We start from the raw sequence: 21650 nt of genomic DNA on the forward strand, positions 1-21650 counted from the left end.
GTGCACTGTCAGAGTTGAATGTCCTAGTGTGTGACTACTTTCCCACATACTCATTCACTGTGGATGATGCTGGGTGGCTCCCACTGGACACTATGGACAGTCTCTGTGTGCAGACAGGCACGTTCATTCCAGCAGAGCCTGATCCCTAAAATTGAATCACTGGTCCCACAGAAGCAGCTAAATGGTATCCTAAGGTCCTCCGAATTTACTTGCACTGTTTGTTTATTTATTTATTTATTTGATTTTATTTTAAATCTTTTTGTTAGTTTTTTCAACACAGGGTTTATCTGTGTAGCCTTGGCTGTCCTGGAACTCGATTGTAGACCAAGCTCCTTGCCTCTGGAGTGCCCCACACCCGGCTAAAAGTCTAATTTTTTTTTGCATTGTTTTTATTTATTTTATGTGAGTGCTGGAAATTCGAACTCAGATCCTCATGTCTTCACATCAAGTGCCCTTACCCACTGAGCGATCTTCCCAGCTTCTTTTTTCTTTTTTTAAATAAATCTAAGCTAGCTGACTGGCGGCTGCCATGCATTCTACACAAACTGGCTTCTGCTGGTCCAGCGTAGCTGCTTGCCCTCCTGACCCGTCTGGTCAAACTCTTTTCCACGTGACCTTCCGGGCTGTGGGAAGCCCAGAATATACCCCTGGTGTTGGGAGTCTGCTTGGCCTGACTGGCATTCCTGGCCGGCCGGTCCGATCCCAGTCGCTGATGCCAACCGCAGACTTGCAGAGTCCTGGGGTATCGCGCGGCGATTAAGGAGCCGTTGTAGGGTGCGGGGGCGAGCAAAGGGGAACCCCTGAGGGGTCTGGGTTCTCCGCAAGCCGGCTTTAGGTGACCGGTGGGGTGTGGATGAGTGTGAGGCACTGCGCCTAGGTGGGTGGCGGGGCACGTCTCACAGAGAGGCGCCCCGCGTGCGTCCCAGCAGGAGAGTCTGGGTGGCGGCGCGCCCCCGCGGCGCAGGGCTGGAGGGAGGGTCCCCGCGGGCCCCGCCCCCGCCGCGCCTCCTCCGGGCGGGATAATTGAACGCGGCGCGCAGGAGCCTCGCGTTGGCTGCCCAGGCCAAGCCGGAGCGTGCAGCCGCTGCCCGCCGCGCCTTTGTCCGCCGCTCGAGCCTGCCGGCCCCATGGAGCGCCCCGCGCCGTCTCGCCCCGTCCCGCTGCCGCTGCTGCTGCTCAGCAGCTTCTCGCTGCTGGCGGCCCGAGGTAGGGGCGCCCCGGGCCCATGGCCCCCCTCTAGGTCCCCACCCGGGCCCCGCGCTCCCTAGAAGTTTGCAGCTGCCGGTGCTCCGGAGCGCGTGCGCTGCGCTTTGCTGCGCCTCGGGCGTCATCGCATGGTCCCCAGAGCTGCGTGGAATCCAGGCCCGCGACCTCCTTTCCCCAGTCGCACTTCCGGCTTGGCCCTAATGCCCTACTCTAAAACAAGGGGGACTTGTTTTAAATTCCTTCATCTTCCAAACAGATCCTCCAGCGGGCTCTCGCAGCCACATTCTCGGCTGGTGGAGACAGCTCGAAGACCGCCCGCAGGGCCGTGGGGGTGGGAAGCACTCCGCCCTGGAAGCAGCTTCAGTGCGACTTTTCCACCGCCTCCCGCCCCTACCCTCTGATGGGGGTCTGCTGCACCCATCCTACTCCTGAGCAAACTGAGACAGGAGGGCAGGAGCAGTAAGTTGTTCAGGGATGGGGGCAGAAAGAAAAGAGAAAATAGAGGACCATTCTGGAAGGTTTGGCCACTTCCTCCCTGCTGGGCCACAGGAGTGCCCTCTAGCAGATTGGTGGCCCAGAACCACTTCCCCAATCTAGGAACCTTAGAATGGACTAGAGTCCACCAGGCTGGGCTTTTCTCAGTCCCTAATCCTCCTGGCCCGGGGGCAGGCGCTTCACCTGACCGTCAGAGAGGCTGTGCGGCTGTAAATCTGAACCTTTAACCTCTGTGACTCTGGGGCCGTCAGCCGAGCCTGGCCTTTCTCTCAAGTCTTTGTTTCAGCGGGGGGCCCAGCTCCAAAGCACTCTTGTGATCTCCTACTCTTTATCCCTGGATTAGCTTAGCTTCTTTGGAATTCTCTGATAGCCACACTCCTGGTCAAAAGGTCACGGGTTGTAGATAACTGCTGGCCGGGGGTTGTAGGGAGAGGCAGAGGGGAGGGAGAAGGGACTGGCTGGTTTTGAATCCAGGAGGAGTTCTGGCTGTTCTGGGCACTGGCTGCAGCCTTGGCACATCTTGGGTCCCTTCTCAGGGTAGGAGACAGGGTAGGTAGGCTCATAGGCTGGAAACTGTTCGTGCCAGGAGTTTTGCAGCCCCTCGGAGCTTAGGGAGGGGGGCCTTCTTGGAGGAGGTGGTGCTTGGACCAGAGATAGTGAGGTGGGTGTGGGCCAGAGAAGGCATTTGAGTCTCTGCCGGGGAGAGTGAAAACCAGAGAGGATTTTGATTTATGGGGGTGTGGGGGCAAAGTGGCAGGGACCTCTGATAGCCACACGTTCACAGAAGAAACAGGTGGAGAGATGTGGGGCCCAGGTCCTCCCAGGCCGTTCTTCCCCGCCTGTTGCCGGTGCTCGCTCACGGTGATGTGTGTGAGCACCCACACTTGCTAACCGGGAGTCTCAGTGTTACAAGCATCATCCTTCAGAGGAAAGCTTCTATCTGAAGCCAGCCAGAATAGAACATCCTGGGACCCATTTTGTTTCTTGTTGGGAGAGCTGCCTTGAGTTTGGTGTGGTCTTGGAAAAGGGTTAGGAGCTGGTGGCTCCTTCCTGCTGCTTGTAGCCCTGTAGGGCCAGGTGACCCTGATCTCAGGCTCCAGAGAGCTGTGGGGTTGGCAAGAAAGCCGCTGTCTAATAAAGACCTTGGAGGAGACAGACAGAGAATGTACCCTGTTGCTAATCGGCTCCCATTCATTTGGCCGCCAGTGGGCTATGTGGCCACCTGTATGCAGAAGGGCCGTGGTCTTTCCTGCCAACGGACAGAGTCAGCGCATGGTTGTCCTGTGACTGATCTGTCCCGTTGGACTTGGCTGCTCCTGGGCCAGCTGAGGGTGTGGGGAGGGGGAGGTGTTGGGAGAAACAGTTGTGTTTTCTCCAAGGCTTTCTTGGCCTCTGGCTCCAGCCCGCAGTTTCCGACTGATTAAAAGAAAGTCCTGTTGGGAGGGAGAACAAAGGCAGAGAGCACTTGGCAGGAACATGTGGCTGTGAGCTGAGCTCCTGGAAGTTTCCCAGTCAGGAGGTGGAGACCGGAGGCAGGAAGATGAGACTGGGGGTTGGGGGTCCCTGGGGCAGCACTGAGACCTCCAGCACTGCTTTAGACTTCCTAACTCTGAGTTGCATGCTCACACCCCCCCACACACACACCCCCACTCCCACCCCCCACCCCATGCACATTGTACAGTGGAGGGCAGGAGTCGGGGAACCCAGCTACTCAGCTCCCTCGTCAGGGTACCTATTGCTTTGGAAACCCATCTTCCTCTCTACAGAAGAATCCAGTGGGATGGCTGGGTGGTTCCCTGTGTGTAAAATGAGATAATAGACTCCTACTTGTTAGGTTAAGGAAGAGAACCCAGGACTAAGTAGCCTCAGAATTGCCATTGTGTCATTCTTGTTCATGCTTAGAAAGTTCTGCTCATATCGAACTTCAAACCCTTCCTGAAGGAGGCCCCACAAAGCCCTCACAACCAGCCCTAGTGGAGAAGGTCAGGCAGAGGCATTTCACTCAATAGCTGCCGAGGGACAGCTCAGCGCCAGACACTGAGGTTTCCCAGATGTGGCAGGGGCTGAGACACACTCAGCCCTTTCCCTTCATGTGGTTCGCAGCTTCCAGGAGATCCAGAGAAAGGAGCCAAACCCTACTGGCAGAGTCAGGGGAGACTTTCTGGAGGAGGCGGTGTGTGTGCAACTGTGGAAGGGAATTCGTCTTACCAGTCACTTGAAGGTGGGGGTTGGGCTGGGAGGAAAGGGTGCATTTCCCCCGCAGAAGGAAGAGCCTGAGCAAAAAGTCCTGCCGGAGAAAGAAAACATGACAAGTGCCTCAAAACACCATAGCCAGGGGAAATTATAAAAGAAAGCATTTGATTGGGGCATCATGGTTCCAGAGGGTTGGAGTCCATGGTCAACATGGTGGGGAGCATGCGGCAGGCAGGCACGGTGCTAGAGCAGTAGCTGAGAACTTACATCTGACACACAAGCATGAGGTGGGGGTGGGAGTGTGAGCGAGCAAGCTAACTGGGAATGGCATGGGCTTTTGAAACCTCAAAGCCCACTCCTAGTGACACACCTCTAACAAGGCCACACCTCCTAATCCTTCCCAAACCAGTCCACCAGCTGAGGACCAAGTATTCAAATATATGAGCCTATGGGGGTCATTCTCATTCAAATCACCACAGTGAGATACTCAGGAACTTACAGGGGCTCTACCCTACCCTTGTGACTGTGGAAGTCCCCTGTTTGCAACTCCCTGAAGGCCCAGCAGCCTGAGCAAAGGGCACAGTGGATGGGCAGCTCTGCAGATAACACTGGGGAAACAGTTCTCAAAGGGGACATGGGATTCTGCCAATGCACTTTGTTCTTTTAAGGTTATTTGTTTTTAAACTTTATGTGTATGAGTATTTTGCCTGCTTGTTTGTGTACCATGTGTGTGCAGTGCCTGAGGAGGCCAGAAGAGGGCATCAGATCCCCTGGAAACTGGTGTTACATAGGAATAGCTGTGAGCTGCTGGGACCAGAACCCAGGTCCTGGGCAAGAGCAGCCAGTGCTTTTAACCTCTAAATCATCTTTCCAGTCACCCGCCCCCAGGGCATTTTATCCAACAAAATATTTTCCTTTTGTGAAATATCAGATCATAACAATTTGATTAATAGCTGCTCTGATGTACCTCGTGTGGGTACAGTTTCTTTGAAATGATCTCAGCTATGGCTGCGTAACAAAATAGGGTGTGAAGAAAGGGACCTTTTTCAAGATGTGGGTAAGACATCTGCTCCACTCAGGGCAAGCAGGGCTGTTTCCTAAGCTGGACAGACCTCATCTCCTTCCACCTAAGGCCAGTCCTAGGTAAGGCTGGGTCAGGGCTGGAGCGGATGCAGGTTACTCCAGTGGTCTCTATGTTTCGAGGAGTTATAGGCAGGGTATCCAACCCCAGTAGGAAGCAGGAGGCAGCTAGTCTCAGTTCTGAAGGTGGCTCAAGATGCTGAGTGACCCAAGCCTGTATTTCCCCGAGTCTGTTTGCTTCACTCTGGCTAATGCTGTTCCGGGCCGGTTAGGCTAACTGAAGTGGATTCAGTCCAGAAGCTGACATAATCTTGACAGCGCTATGAGGTAGGTGGCCCAGTGTTTTTCCTGGGCCACTTTTTCCTTCTGTGTTTTGTCATCTGCTGGAGTTAAGATTGACTGAGTTTGGCCACATGTCTCGCCTTCCCTTTTGGCTTAAAAATCTCTTGGGAGAATTCCATTCCTAGGAGTCAGTACTGCCTATAGTCTGGCTAAGAGTGATCATGCAACATTATTCTCTCTTAACAGCGTGGATTCTTGACACTAGCCCTGGGCCTCACTTCACCTGTAGGACCTTGTGGCACATCAAATGCCTCTGTCATTGTCCTCATTGTACAGGGGACCCAGAGCTACACAGAGACTAAGGCTCCCAGGCCGCCCCACCTAGCATTTCAGTCCTAACAAGGATGCTCGGTGGCCTCACCTTTCTCCGAATTCCAGCTTTAGTGAGGGGATGGGGCTTCTCTGGGCTTTTGTGGTGGATTTATATAGTGGAACTTTAGACACTGAGCTGGCTTGAGGTCCGGTCAACCTCTCCTCTTTCTCCCTGAATCTCTTTAAGGTCCATGTAGAGTTGCTAGGGTCTCATGAGATCATTTGTTTATTCACAGACATCAAGTGGTGGCTGTTACAAAGCATTGGGACAAAGTACACAAAGAAACACAGCCTGTCTCCACCCGCCCCCTGCCGCCCCTCGCCCCACCGCTGCAGCCTCCCCTTCCCCCCGGCCCTCCAGGTGTTAAGTTCAAGTATAATCATTTTGTGCTAAGTGCTGGGAACTTCAGAGAAGAAAGAGGCTGTGCCAGACAGGAAACAGATCTGCTGGGAGCCTGCGTGTTCGAGCGCGTTGAGGGTGGTTAGGAGTCCCTGAAGGAAGGACTGTTGGCAAGGAGTGCCTTGGCCCAGGACCACCCGGCTGCAACTTCTAAAGGCCAGGTGTGAGGACACATGACAGGTGGCCAGAGAGGTGAAGGAAACCCGGGGGGAGATGGGTCCTGGAAGCTCAAGAGACCCTCGGGGCTGGGTAGGATGCTACAGAGGGACCAGAGGCGAGGATGGCCAAGTGAGTGTTTTTTTTTGGCACGTGAGATGGCTGCCTGGGCTGGACCTGCTCCAGGGAGCTTCAGGGGGAAGACAGTTCGCCTTCCCAGCTGTGCACATGCCCCTTCCCTCCTTCTGCCTCTCGGCTGCTTCTCTACCTCAGACCCTGTGTGTGCTGTCTGTGACACGTGCTGGGCATGCACATTCTGCTTGGTTGGCTTTCTTGTCAGGGTCTCTGAAGACAGCATCTCACTGCAGTTCTGGCTTTTTTTTTTTAATTTATTTTTACTTTATGTTCATTGGTGTTTTGTCTGCATGATGTTGGTGTGAGGGTGTCAGAAGCAGTGGAACTGGGGTCACAGGTAGGTGTGAGCTGCCACATGTGGGTGCTGGGAATTGAACCCCGGTCCTCTGGAAGAGCAGCCAGTGCTCTTAACTGCTGAGCCATCTCTCTAGCACCACTTTTTTTTTTTTTGACAGGGTTTCTCTGTGTAGTTTTGGTGCCTGTCCTGGATTTCTCTCTGTAGACCAGGCTGGCCTCGAACTCACAGAGATTTGCCTGCCTCTGCCTCCCGAGTGCTGGGATTAAAGGCATGCACCACCATCACTTGCCCATCATTTTTATTTTATTTCCTCCCCACTGGGGGGCACAAGGTTTCTCTATGTAGTCCTGGCTGTCCTAGAACTTGCTCTGTAGACCAGGCTGGCCTTGAACTCAGATCCACCGCCCCTGCCTCCTGAGTGCTGGGATTAAAGGCGTGCGCTGCCACCACCCAAAGTTCTTTATCCCTGGCCTGAGGCCCCTTTAGGCTCCCCCACTTCTGCTGTAGCTTTATTTAGAGAAGGCAGTGGATGGGGCAGTGGGCAGGATCCTTGCAAGGTGTGAACTGTGGAGGTTCCAGGGAGCAGGCCTGGGATTCCAGCCGATGGAATACCAGGTCCCTCAGCACTCTTTGAGGGCCTGAGCTTGACCAGAATCCCAGGGAGTCAGTTGAGGCTAGCCTCCCTATTGGTCCTTCCCACACACCCTCTCTCATAGAAACCCAGTACACTGTCATCTGGGGTCCACACCCACCCCGCCTACTTTGTAGAACTAGAGGACATTTGATGTCCTGGCTTTTGGAAGGACAGTCTCAGAAGGAAAATGGTTTCACTAAGATGGTTCTTCAGGAAGCGCCATTGCTTTACCTATAATGTTAGCAGCCTGGGGCTCACACATGGTGAGGAGGCCGCAAGTCCTCCATACAGCACACAGTCGGAGAAACTGAGACCCAGGGCTGCGCCAGTGAGAAAACCCCTCTATGCTGGGGTCCAGCCAAAACTGGACTTTTGTCTTTCCACACGACGCACTGAGAAGCCTTGAATGTTAGGTCTCGGTGGCTCCCAGGCCACTGGGAAACACACTCAGGCAAGGCCTCCGCAACATTCACGGCTCGCAGGCGGATGCTCTGGGAACCTCTACCTGATGAGTCGTACAGAACCCCTGTAATCCCAAGCCCAGTATCTGTACTGTCGTGGGAGGACCAAGTGGCCCTGACGTTACACATCAAGGGCGGGGTCCGCTGTTTCTCTCTAAGCCGTGAGCGTCTGTGTGTAGGAACACATGTAGCGTGTTGTTGATGCCTGTCAGCTTTATGAGGTTTACTTACTTATGTGTGGGTGTGTGCAGGTGTCCATGTGTGTGGAGGCCAGAGGTTAACCTTGAGTGTTGTTCCTTAGGAGCTGCCTGTCTTGATTTTTCATGTAATTTAATTTTTATTTATGTGTGTGTGTATGCGTGTGTATATATATATGTATATATATATATGTATGTATGTATGTATGTGTGTGTGTGTGTGTATATATATATGGTATATATGGTGTGTATATATATATATATATACACCATGCCCTCCGGCCAAAAGAGGGCGTGGGATCCCCTGGAACTGGAGTTTCACAGGTTTGAGAGTTGCTCATCCTGGTGCTGGGAATTGAACTCAGGTCCCCCGGAAGCGGCAAGTGCTCTTCACTGCCGGGTCATCCCTCCAGCCCACCTTGCTTTTGAGACAAGGTCTTTCACGTGGGCCTGAGGTTTGCCATTGTTAGGCTAGACTGGCCGGCCGGCTGGCAAGTCCCAGTGCCTCTGCCTCCCTCGACTGGCTGGTTTGGTATGTCAACTTGACACAAGCTGGAGTTATCAGAGAAGAAGGAGGCCCCAGCTGAGGAAATGCCTCCCTGAGATCCAGCTGTAAAGCATTTTCTCAATTAGTGATCCATGAGGGAGGGTCTAGCCCATGATGGGTGGTGCCATCCCTGGGCTAGTGGTCCTGAGCCCTATAATAAGAAAGCAGGCTGAGCAAGCCACATGGAACAAGCTAGTAAGCAGCATCCCCCCACTCCATGGCCTCGACATCAGCTCCTACTTCCAGGATCCTGGAAGGATCCCTATTTGAGTTCCTGTCCTGACGTCCTTCAGTGGTGAACAGCAATATGGAAGTGTAAGCTGAATAAATCCTTTCCTCTCCAACTTGCATTATGGTCATGGTGTTGAAAGGACCAAGCAGATGCCATAACAGGTTGCTCAGTCTTCTCTCAGAGATCAGGCCTCAGTTTCAGTTTCCTGAGACTTGAGCAAGCAGTTTCATGAACAAAAGACATAGTCCTTGCAGTAGCTCCCTTTCTGCACGTCCTCTGACTGTTGTTTACTGTCTAGGACCCCTCACCAACTTAGAGCTACGTGCCTGGAGGATGGAGGACACTTTTTAACACCCAGTGTTGCTTGCCTTTGGACCGTTTGACTGGAGGTCAGCCATGTTTGGCAAGAGCGTTGATTCTTGGTTTTTACTATTAGTTGCCTGTGGGGCTTGTCACATAGTCAGATGACAGAGTTAGACGTTAAAACTAGTCGATGGGTGGCGTTTCTTCTCAGAAAAGACAAGCGAAGGAGCATGAAGTGAGAGAAGGTTCTGGGTTGGCTGGAGGGCCCTGCTCAGGGAAGGGGTATTGAAGCTCGGGGTGAGTTGATTGACAGACTTCAGAGCTGCTGGAGGCTGGCTGCACAGAGGCAGCAGTGATGGCCAGGAAGCAGAACAGAAAGACAGAACCTGTGGGGACATGGGAAGGAGAGGAGACCCTCACCCTGGAGTCTGACTGAAGCCCCTTGTCAGCAGAGAAGCAAGAATTCCAGCACATGCAGTTAGGACTTCCTTTCATTACAGAGACTTTATATTAAAGTGGGATGAGCCAGGCTTAAGGCCTGAGCAGTATCCCATTAGAGTGTGTGTGGGGGTTTACTGAGGTTTCACACCATCTCCAGGTGACGCAGCAGGGACTGTACCTCACTGCTTTGCTTGGAAGCAGGGGTGCAGTGAAACCATGAAACCACCTAGCTGGACCACTCTGTGGGTAGAAAGAAAAGTTTATTTGGAAAATCAAGTTGCCGGGCTATCTCGCAGGAATCAAGAGCAGCAACTGGGTGGGAAAGCACGTGGATTTTCTGTGACAGTCAGCAAGGTAGGGGGTCTTTGAGCTGATACACTTTGTTCAGATTGACCAGGAACTGGACAACCTTGCCGGATGTAGTAGCCTTTGGGGTGGATAAGGGAGGTAGTGGTTTTCCAAAAGACCCCTACCTTTTATCTCTAGAACGTTCTCATTTTCCCAGACAGAAATCCCATGCCTATTAAAGCTTAATTCCCCACTCCACACCCCCCAGCCCCTGGCAAGCGCCTCCTTACTGTCTATAATTTTTTTTTTTTTTTACATTTTAAGAAAGTGTCTGTGTCTGAGTGGCCTGTGCGTTGGCGCATGTGTGAAGGTCCAAGAACAACTTGCAGGCGTCTACTCTTTCCTTTGACCATGTGAGTCTCGGGGATCGAACTCGGGTCTTCGGGTTTGGCAGCAGTCACCTTTACACTGACTCGTCTGCTGACCTTGTCCATGAATTTAACTTTCAGGGAACCTCCTACGTGCCCTGGTCTTGGGCACCAAAACCACCTCCCTGATTTTATTTGATTTTCGTAAGGGGAGTATAGCTGGTTTATCTAAAAAGGAATGAATGTGAATGCAGCCGTCTGCCTTTCTAATCAGAATGAGAGTGTGTTGGAGGGGAGGTGTGTGTGTGTGTGTGTGTGTGTGTGTGTGTGTGTGTGTGTGTGTGTGTCCCCGTCCATCTGTGTGCTTCACCCAGCCTGGCTCTGCCCTACAGAACCTATCTTGCATGAGACACACACATCTTGTTTAAAGACCAGCCGCTCCAGAGGATGCCTTTGTTGGCATCTTGCGCTGTGACACCAGGGTGTCCCCCAGAATGTCTCATTTCTCCATTTTCTCTCCTCTCCCTTACCGCTCAGTCTTCCTTTAATGGGGAGGGGATGGCTAGTGAGGAGCCCACCAGGGAAAGTAAGGCTCAGAAGTGGCCATTCTAGACTCTGGCTCTTGCTGAACTCCAGTCTTGCCCTTTGCTGTGGTCAGCACCAGCCTAGGAACCTTCTCTCTGGTCTCTCCTTCAACCACGAGATGAACCAGGACGAAGCCCCTCTAGGAAGGCAGAGCATCCTGCCGGAACAGCCAATCTGTGTTTGGGGGTGGTCATGCCCATTAGCTCCTCGTTCTTTGGAATTAATGTTTCATGGGCCTCAGTGGGTATGCTGGTCATACAGGTGCTGTGGGGACAGTAAGGGGAGGAAGATGCTTCTCTTGCCCATGAAGAAGAGCCATTTCGGGTAGGAGGGGCAGCATGAGCCAGGGAACAGGAGCATGTAGGGTCTTGGTGTCTGCCAGGACAGGACCTGGGCAGAGCTGGCCCCATGTTGCTTGGGGTTGGCGAAGTATCATAGCTTCAGCTGGGACGGGGAGACTTTAGCATTGTTTTTATTCGTGGTGACTCAGCTTCAGTTCCTAGCTCTGTTTCTGAAGTCCTTCCTTGCTATGACCATTTGGTGGCAGAGCACTGAAGGTACCTGAGAGAGACTAGTGACTATGGGATGGAAGAGCAGAAGTAGGAAGAACCCATGTGGACTTCCCATAACTGCAGGGTGATGGCACCAGACCCAGATGGGGACCTGGAGGCACAGCATCTGCAGGGGTGTGTCCAGGAGGGGAAGCCAGGACAGTAGCTCAGACCCAGGGGTGCCCATGCCAGCCTTCTCCTCCTCCCTCATTCAGCTTCCCAAGCTTCTGCAAACTCTTCTAGACGAGCATGGGTCCCCATGGGCTCCTTTCCTCTTGGCCTGGAACTCCCAGCACATCCTTAGACAGACAACTCCACTGTGATCAAGGAGCCCATGAGCTCGGGCCAGTCAGTGCAGCTCCAGGTGACACGGGCCATGCCTGGCAACCCCTGTGGCCTCACCATTCATTTAGTTATGGGACTGGGTTTATAGGGTGCTTCTTGGGCAATGGTCTGCTGTGTGTACTCAGAAAACGTTGCTGTCCCTAACCTGGCTGCGCTCCTCCCCAGGCTATAGCCAGAGCAAGTAATGGTCGCTTAGAATGAGATTTCTAAATCCTCGTGTTCTGCCCAGGTGTTCCCCTGGGTTTGGGTATTCCTTCCCGGGAGAGAAAAGTTAGAAGTTATGTAGCCCCTGGTGGGGCAAACAGGGCAGGAAGTGAATGCAGCTTCTCAGTTCTGTCACTAATTCATAGTATATGTTGGGCTTGAGATGGCAGTGTGAAGCTCAGAGCTTGAGGAGACAGGACGTGGGGACTGAGCGGGACCTTGTTTGCAAAGGCCTTAGGCCCAGGCTTGTTTCTTGTTGCAGAGACACTCCCTCCCCTCTGGCCATCATTTAACCTGGCTGTGGTCCCTGCCTGACTCTTCCTGGTCTCTGAGGGGGTATACAGGCACTGTTCTCTGGCTTACAAGACACCTCAAGCCTAAGGAGGCTGAGCTGAGCCCATGCAGCTTCAGGGGAGCACCCCCCACCCCGCCCCCACAGCCTTCAGACAGCTCTGCTCTGCAGGAATCAAGTCCGGGACACCCTACTCAAGAACATGTGAGCCACATTCCAGGGACATTCCAAGTTTCCAGACTGCCTGAAGTTTTAATGTGATTGCCCTGCTGAGCACAAGGTTCATCGTGTCCAAGGTCCCCTAACAGGAATCATTTCAAAACACATTAGAAGCCTCCCTGCAGCTCAGGACTCATGGTTCCCACCCATCCACCTAGAAGGCAGCGGCACTAAGGGAATTCTACACCCAGGCCTGGCAGAGGCTCCCCTCCGGCAGGTGACAGCAGGCATCCCTCTGATCATCTGACAAGTTGCCATGCCACTGTTTAGAACGTCACCAACTTGCTCCACCTTCTCAGAGACTGCAGAGGTCTGTCTCATGAGCTGTATTTGAACACAAATGAGCCGTGGGTCAGAGGGGTGATGGGGCCTAGCTATGGTCACAAAGAGTAAGTTCAGCACTAGAGCCCAAGTCTGTTTGGCTCCAAAGCCAAACCCCTCATATAATCTTGCTCTCATTCCCCCCATCCCGGGGTGGGGAGAGTTTTCATTGTATCCTGGACCAGCCTTGAACCCAGATTTGCAGAAATCCTCCTGCCTCAGCCTCCTAGCTCATTATCTCAACTCTTTGCTTCCATATCACAGTTTTTGCCAAAGTATAAGGTCACAAGGGACAGACTCACTGTCAGGATGTCTGATTGGGAGAGTGTGTCGGATAAATGGAACATTAGAAACAGTGCAATGTGTCCAGGGTGAAGGGTTCTGAGATGAGAACCCAGGACCCTAAGACTGACTGGGCCGGCTATAGGGAGGTAACAAGCAGTATGTGTGGTGGTGGTTGGGGGGGGCTGTCCTGAGAAGAGCTTAGAGGAGACCGGCTGAGGACAGGATGTTTGTGTGGATGTTGGGGGTACATGGGAGAGGGAACAGGGTCATACCACAACATTGACCTAGGGACCGAACCACAGCTGCCTCTTTGGAACACTTTAGGGCCCTGTTTTCTGTGAATGATTTTGTGTTTGCTTCCTTGCTCTTAGATTGTGTGTGTGTGTGTGTGTGTGTGTGTGTGTGTAAGTGTGTGTAACCCTGGGTGTCAGTTGGCACAACCTTGGTGTTGGTCACTTTCCACCTTGTTGAATGAGTGAGTGGTCAAATGAGCATGTAGGGCTGGCATCATAATTCGCCCCTCACCTGACACTCTTGCTCCACGAGGCCTGTGACTCTGGAGGGTTTGATGGCTGAGCTTCAGCCAGCAGTGAACTGTCTGTGGTCACTAAACAGAATCATGGGAGACTGTGGAGAGAGAACAGCAAAATGGGGGTGGGCTGAGTAGCTGGCTCAGTGCAGATTGTCAGGTCCAGCTGCGGGACTAACCATCACTTCCTCACCCACCCCAAGAACACCCTCTGGAACTCGGGGAACCCAACAGTTGTAAGGAAGGGATGGACACGTCTTTCACAGTAGAATACAACTCAGTGTTCTCCGGACATCCTTAGGAAAAAGGGAAAGCCCGACAGTATCACGGGAGGAGGGTCTGTTTGTGGCTCAAAGTGAGGGCAACCTCTTCCTGGCCATGTGGAATGGTTTTAGCTCATCTGTGCCTCATCATTGACCACACTGTGCTGAAGGTTTCTGGAAGTTCCTCCTCTTCCCTTTCTGAGGGGTGGTTTAGGAAGCCCCAGTCTTAGACGAGAGTAATCCTCCTTTTGGGACCTCCCCTAGGAACTGGTCTCGGAAAAGTAACGAACTCAAAGCACCCACAGCTACTGGTGCTGAGAAGCTCTGCTGGGCTGAATGGATGCTGGAAGGCTAGGAGTGAGACAGCATGGTGTCTCTCGTGTGGTGTGTGTGTGTGTGTGTGTATTTATGTGTCTATATGCGTTTGTGTGTATGTGTGTCTGAGTGTTGTGTTTATACATGTGTATATGTTTATATATGTGTGTGTATGTGTATATGTGTGTGCATGGAATCCAGAAGCCAACCTTGAGCATCAGCTTCAGAATGCCATTTGCCACCTTTGAGATGGGGTGGCAGGGGGTCTCTCACTGGCCTGGGACTCACTAAGTTAATGGCTGACCAGCAAACCCCTATGGACCCACCCGTCTCCATCTCCCTAGCACTGATATTACAAGTGCATGCCACCATGCCCAGCATTTTTACCTGGGTTCTGGGTGTCAAACGCAGGGCTTTATGCTTGTAGGATAAGCATTTTACAGGCTGAGCGATCCTCACAGTCTTCATAGTGTCTTTTTTTAAAAAAAGATTCACTTTTATATAAAATTATGTGTTTATGTGTGTGCATGGGTATGTATGCATGGGGATGTGTGTGCCCATGGGGGCCAGCACATCAGATTCCCTTATGAGTTATGATGTGGCTACCGAGAACTGAACTCTGGACGTGTAAGAGCAATATGTGTTCTTAACGGCTGAGCTATCTTTCCAACCCTCCTGTGGTGTCTCTCTCCTTTAAAAAAAATTATATGTATAAATATGTATTGCAGGCATGTATATGCAAGTGAGCAAGGTGCCAGACTTCCTGGAACTGGAGTTACAGGTGGTTGTGAGCCACCTGATGAGGGTGCTGGGAACTGAACTCGGGTCCTCCATAAGAGCCTCTAGTGCTCTTAACCTCTGAGCCGTGTCTCGAGCTCCCATGGAATCCCCCCCCCTCCGCCCAAGACAGGGTTTCTCTGTGTAGTTTTGGTGCCTGTCCTGGATCTCGCTATGTAGACCAGGCTGGCCTCGAACTCACAGAGATTCGCCTGGCTCTGCCTCCCGAGTGCTGGGATTAAAGGCTTGTGCCACCATCGCCCGACCCCATGGAATCTTTTAAAGCTGTAAGGTTCTGACAGACAGTGGCTTTCTGCCTAGCCACCAACGCTGTTGGCACTGATGTTTCCTGTCCTGTAAGTCCCCTGGGCCGAGAGCAAAGCCTGTGACACCTTAGGACCCATCTCCTCTCCCTGGGGCTTTGTGGGGATCTTTTTACCTGCCGGTTACAGAGGGGGCACAGCCTATAGTGAGGCCAGAGACCTGGACTGGTGCAAGGACCTAAGTTCCTGGCTCCATCCTTTGCTGAGGGCCTGTGCTAGCTGCCTGGTAGACAGCTTTTACTTCTGAGCCTGGCACTCTCTGCCAAGCCAGCACGGTCCTCACCTTTGGTCGCTGTTCCTACAAAGTACTGTTGTCCCTAAGGGTGAAACTGTCACCAGCTTTGGTTTCCCAAAGCTGAGGGTGGAAGCCCCTCCCCCAGCTCGCTACAAAGATTAAGCGAGAACCTGGAAGTGGGCCCCAGAGATAGAGAGGGTTTGCTGCTTTTTGAGACTCCTCTTCCTGTCTCCCTTCTGGAGGAGTCAGGCCCTGGTCATCTCTTGAATGCTAGGTCAATGGTGCCCGGCCATGCATCTGTCAGCAGAACTCACCTTTGTTCTCTGGACCAGAGAAGCAGGGCTGTGGCCTGTGTGCTTGGGTCTCAGCATTGAGCTTAGTGCTTTCAGAGCTGGCCCCGGGCCTTTGTCGGGGGAGTAGGTGGATGCTTCCAGCTGAGAGGAGTTAGCCTTTCTCATACTGGCTTACAAAGTGATTAAGAGTGTGCTGTGTGTTCTCATTGCCCTTCCAGACTTGGCCTGATGTTGTCATTGGGGCTGCAGGAGGCAGATATCCTGATGTTGTGGCTGGGGTGGGGGCTACCAAGCAGGTCACCCATCGGCTTGTTCTCTTCCCTCCACAGTGAATGCTGATGTCTCCATGGAGGCTTGCTGTACAGAGGGAAATCAAATGGCTAACCAGCACAGGGACTGCTCTCTGCCGTACACCTCAGAATCCAAGGAGTGCAGGTACATGTGCCAGATGTCTGAGATGTGGGGGCTGCCTCCCCCACATCTGCTGCTCTTTCCTGTGTGCTTCTGAGCTCATTGTCCTAGGCTGCTCTGTACTCACTGGAGCATCTGTTGCTTTCCCTGGCCTGAAAAGTAAGATGATCCAGGTGTGCAGCCCTGTCTGCCACAGCTGTCTACCTCTGGGCAAGTCAGTCTTCCAGGCAAAAGAAAGGTCTGTAGTAGACTGTCACATGAGACCACGTCGTGACGTGAGCCTTCTTACAGACCCCAAGAACTGAAATGGTTCGTCCACACAGCCTCTCTGCACACATCTTGTATGTTCTCTCTAGATTAAATCAGGCGCTCACAAAATTTGAGATATGTAAAACCTTAGAATAAACTACGATAATAGGTTATGTTGATCATAAAAAAAAATCAAATCTTTACAAAGAACCTACTATGCTGCCTGAAGGCATATTGAAATGTGGGAAGAGTGTCCAGGGAGGGAACAGCCAGTGTGGATGCTCAGGGGAAGTCTATGCAGGTTTACTGGGCAGCAGCAAGGCGGCTAGAATGTCTGAACAGTGGGGCATAAAGACACAAAGCCAGAGAGAGGTGGGGATGGGGATAGTGCTACCCATTGCCCCTGGTAGTGTGGCCATCTTAGAAACTCACTGGGAGCAGGGTAAGAATCTGATGGAGGTTTTAAGTTGGGGGACAGCGCATCTGTCCAGACTTGAAGGCCGTTGACAGGAGGGAGTAGATGCTAAGAGGCTGTTTGAAGGTAGGAGGGATGGAGGTGGCTGGGAGCTGGGCAGTAGACTGGGATGGGGGAAGGGGCTGGCGGTGGAGGAGAGTAGAGCAAAGGAGCCAGGCAAGCTGTCAATCCTGGGAGTAGAGTGGGATCCAGAGGGGTGTCGGCAGCAGCTCCAGAGGTTTGCTGTGTATGGCTGAGCAGGTGAGAAGGGGTGCTGGTAGCAGAAGGCAGAGGCTGGGGAATCAGCCAAGTTAGCCTTAAACACCCGGAAGCCCAAGTGGCTTGTTAGTCCTGCTAGGAGTGTGGAGAGAGACTCAGCAGTGATGCTCAGAGGAGGAGATGGGGACATCGGGTGTGAGAGACAAACCCCAGCGCCCTAAGGTCCCACTCTAAGTGCCCAATGAGTCCCTTCTCCCTTAAGCCTCACCGGGGCAGCAGCGCCCCACCCCTCACCAGGTTCAGACAGGGCCTAGAGAACTCCCATCCAGGAGGAGCGTTTGGGACAGGCAAGGTCGAGTGACCCTAGACTGGTTGGTTCTTTGGTTTTTTTCAAACTAGGTTCCCTGAGCTTTTGCGGTTCTTGGGGAACCCCTGGCTGCCCCGAAGCAGGGGTGCACCTGGGCAGCCCTGCTCAGTCTCCTTCCTCCTGTGCAGCTCCCTAGGCATCCTCCCCGTCAGGGCAGAGTTTGTATATGTGTCCCAGAGTGCTTGTGGGGACTAGGCAATTTGGCTCGCATGCCTGGAGCCGTCACGACTGACTAGCACACAGTCAGGCTGCAGACAACAGTACTTTGTAAAATGTGTAAAATTAAAACTCACCATCTTAAGACCTCATGCTGTGTGAGGGCACATACATACGGTTTTGCCACCCTGACTACTGTCCCTCTCTGAGACCCTTCCAATCCTGCAAATGGAACCTCTGACCCCACACGCCTTCAGCCCCTGGCTAACCCATCCGTTTCCTGTCTGTGAATTTGACTTCTCCTGTGTCTCTGTAGGACTGGCTTGTCTCAGCACTGGGCCCTGTAGATTCCTCTGTGTGGTTGCATATGTCAGGATTTCCTTTGGTGTTTGAGAAGGAGTCACGATCTGTCGCGTGATTGTGCTCACCCATTCACCCCTCCGCTCACATTTAGGTTCCTTCTGCATTATGGCTATTGCAGATAGCACGGCCATGAACTTGGGTGGGCAGTGTTGGAGACTGTCTTAGGGTTTTTATTGCTGTGAAGAGATACCATGACCATTTCATCGGTAGCTTGCTTACAGTTCAGAGGTTTAGTTCATTATCATGGCAGGAAGCAAGGCAGCATGCAGGTAGACATGGTGCTGGAGAAGGAGCTGAGAGTTCTTACATCTTGACTCACAGGCAACAGGAAGTGAACTGAGACACTGGGCAAGGCTTGAGCATATATGAGACCTCAAAGCCCACCTCCACGGTGACACACTTCCTCCAAGGCCACACCCACTCCAACAAAGCCACACCTCCTAATAGTGCCACTCCCTTGGGGGCCATTTTCTTTCAAACCACCACAGAGGCCCTGTTCCATATTCTCTTGAGTGGGATAGCTGGATCCTATGACAGTCTATTTTCAGCCCTTTGGGGAACACCATGCTATATTCCAAATAACTGTCTGTGTTTCCTTCCTTCCAGCTGTGGACAAGTCTCCCCATATCTCCTCATCTTTACTAGTGTCTTAGTTACTTTTCTGTTGCTGAGACAAGACAGTATGACCAAGGCAACTTATAAGAAACTTAGAAGAACTTAAAAGAAAGCTTTTAGGGCTGGAGAGATGGCTCAGTGGTTAAGAGCACTGCTTGTTCTTCCAGAGGTCCTGAGTTCAATTCCCAGCAACCACATGGTGGCTCACAACCCCCTGTAATGAGATCTGGTGCCCTCTTCTGGTCTGCAGGTGTACATGCAGATAGAGCACTGTATACATAATAAATAAATCTTTTTTTTTTTTTTTTTTTAAAAAGAAAGCTTTTAATTGGGTTTGCAGTTCCAGGCGGTTAGAACCCGTGATGATGGAGCAAAGGACTGACGGTAGCGACAACTGAGAGCTCACATCTTACACCCACAAGTAGGAGGCAGAGAGAGAGCACGCACTGGGAATGGGGCGAGTCTTTTGAAACCTCAAAGTCTGCTCCCCAGTGACACACATCCTCTAATAAGGCCATACCACCTAATCCTTCCCAAACAGTTCCACCTACTGGGACCCTAGTATTCAAATATATGAGCCTATTGGGGCCATTCTCATTCAGACCACCACGGTCAGCACTTGTTGCTTTCTCTTTAGCGTCGTGGACATTTCGTGAAATGCCTCTAGGCTGCCAATCCAGTGAAGCAGACTTGAAATTAATGGCACAGTGTAGATGCACCCATCCTGGATCTGGAGGTTGGCTCTGGAGAGACATGGGAAGCTGGTTCAGACTTCTGAGCTCTGGCTAGAGGAAGGACTGGCCAGGGTCGCTGGCCATGGGCGTAGGCAACCTGGCTGGCAGCAGAGGGAGGCAGGGAGGCCCTGTCCTGTCTTTCAGACAGCATAGATCAGGTGGCTGTTTCTGCCTTTACTGGCTTTGGCTTACTTTAGTCTGGATGAGAGCCACATGTCACATCCTTCCTGCTTGTTGCCTGCGGGGCTGGTTTTCTGGTCTCTGAGATGTTACATATGTCTGTGTCTGAGGAATAGACTCTGGCAGGTTCAGATTCTACCCGAGCCCCTGTTTTCTAAAGAGCTTTTCGTAGTCGAGCCTGTGGGTGGCAGGAGGCTGGGGTTGGGCATCCTGGTTGCTGCTATTTCTCACTCTGGGGTCCTTCAACAAACTGTGTTGTAAGACTCTCCAAAACTTCCCCCTCTGAGCCTGGGAAATAGAGCTGAAGTTGAGGAGAATTGAGCTAGGTGGGAGGAGGGAGGGGGGTGTAGCCCGGAGCCTGCAGCAAGCCGCTTTGCTTGTAAATAGGGGAGAACGTTCTATAACCAGCCTTGGCAAAAGGCTCTCAACTTTGCGCGGAGCGGGGTCTCTAGACTCCCACCCCCCCACACCACTCCACGTTTGGTCTTTCTAAGTAAACACCTGCCAAGTGCTTCCTGCAGGCCAGATGCTGTGTGTCTCTCTCCCTGTGGGAGCTGGGATGCCGGAGGTGGGGGGGCAGGGGGCATGGGAGGGGATCCTCCGGAGGACTTCATCCCTCTCCGTGGGCTTCTGTTCTGAGCTTGGCTCCACCAAAGAGCCCTGGCGCAGCCTCTGCTCTGCCTGCAGGATGGTCCAGGAGCAGTGCTGTCACAACCAACTGGAGGAGCTGCACTGTGCCACAGGCATCAACCTGGCCAGCGAGCCGGACGGCTGCGCCACGCTGCACAGCTACAACAGTAGCCTTGAGACCATGTTCATAAAGGTGAGTGAGGCTGAGGATCGCCCACGGCCGCCATTCTCTCTCTCCACCCTGGTTATCCTGCCTTGTGAACATCAGACCACTCAGGTGTCTTCCCCTTCTCATTTAGGGGGTCAGCCTTTCCAGCCAGGCTTCCAGATAGGAAAGGGTGAGATCGTGAAGACCCAGCTCCACCCTGGGGAAACAGGAAGAGCCCGAGGGTTACCCCGTCCCAGCCTTTAGACAGAGAGAAGGCAGAAGTCAGAGCAGGGGTCTTCTGGGGCCTCCAGAATCTTCAGTTCAGGGTAGGCATCCTCCCACTGCCTAGGAGGCCCCAGTGCCTCTCTGTTCCTCAGGTGAACTGAGGCTCTGAGCTCACATGAAGTCTCTACACTAGGGCCTCTAATAACATGGGACGTTGGAGTTGAGGGAGGGCCACACTCCACTGGCTTCTCAGCAGCCTGGTCGAGGACTCGATGGGGATTCTCCATGGGACATAATCAAAATAAGTAGCAAGGTCTCCTTTCCGGAATGCTCCTGGGACCCTAGGTCCCAGCCAGGTTGCTGAGCTTGCCATGGCTGTGGACATCTCGCATGTGTGCCTGGGAGGTAACTGCAGCCTCACACAAATAGACCAATGGTCAGGCCCAGGAGAAAACCCAGTGGAGTGGGAAGCTCCATTTGGAAATGATCCCCCTCACCACCACCACCACCACCCCCGTGACTGCCAGAAATGTTGATGACAGTGGCTTCCTGGGACACCACCTATCCCCATCAGGAAGGTGGTAGCAGAATCAAGGGGTGAAAAATCTGATTGTAGTCTGGATTCTGGGAGGGTGGGTCGGAGTGTCTGTGGACAGGCAGGGACTGCTCCCGGGTCCGGGGCTCTGCCTTGACAGCCATGGCCTACCACAGCCATCAGGTGTTTATTGGGGGCACAGGCGGCACCGACACGGGGAAGGAAGCTGGGCAGGGCTAGAGTGAGTGGCCTGGTTAAGGGTCTGTCAACCAGGACTTTGGGCATACAGTGACCACGTCTCTGGGGAAGGCTGGGCTCTGCTTATGTTGTATGCCTGGCGGACAGCTGTGCTCCATCCCTAGACTTGAGGAAGGAGAGGTGTGAAGTTCTAGCAAGACAGGGAACAGATTACCTAGTTAAATTAATGAAGTGTGTTTCTGGAAAAGGTTACTCACACCCTAGAGGAGGGTGAGATCACAGCCGCTCTTTGCGACAGCCGAGTGGATAGAATGACTTGGAGAAGACCCCTCAGCCTCCACAGATGCTGAAGCAAAGCCTCTTGCTGTGGGCTTTCTGGAAAGTTCTTTGTCTGTATAGCACTGACCGGGGGCTTTTCATGTGTACCCCAGGACCTGGGTTAGGACTCGGGTCTGACTTTTGGGATATGGGGGTCTCTGTGAAAGACAGTGACCAAGTCTCATGCCTTGCTTGGGGCCCTGAAGCTCTTGTGCTCAACCTT

The 21650-nt window shown here is 52.7% G+C and overlaps 1 protein-coding gene across 2 annotated transcripts in view; it reads left to right on the plus strand.

Annotated features, from left to right (window-relative positions):
- Positions 1-889: 889 nt before the first annotated feature.
- Positions 890-21650, plus strand: part of Fbln1 (fibulin 1) — an 81563-nt gene continuing 60802 nt past the window's right edge. The window contains exons 1-3 of one of the 2 annotated variants that reach the window (XM_052748551.1): positions 890-1206; positions 15955-16060; positions 20061-20196. In XM_052748551.1, coding sequence (XP_052604511.1) covers positions 1128-1206; positions 15955-16060; positions 20061-20196 — 321 coding nt within the window. In that variant the 5' untranslated portion in view covers positions 890-1127. The remainder of the gene's footprint in view (positions 1207-15954; positions 16061-20060; positions 20197-21650) is intronic. The other variant, XM_052748552.1, reaches the window with a different exon arrangement.

The sequence above is a fragment of the Peromyscus californicus genome, unplaced genomic scaffold (genome assembly GCF_007827085.1).
Source record: "Peromyscus californicus insignis strain IS unplaced genomic scaffold, ASM782708v3 Scaffold_20__1_contigs__length_68692818, whole genome shotgun sequence".
NCBI lineage: Eukaryota > Metazoa > Chordata > Mammalia > Rodentia > Cricetidae > Peromyscus > Peromyscus californicus.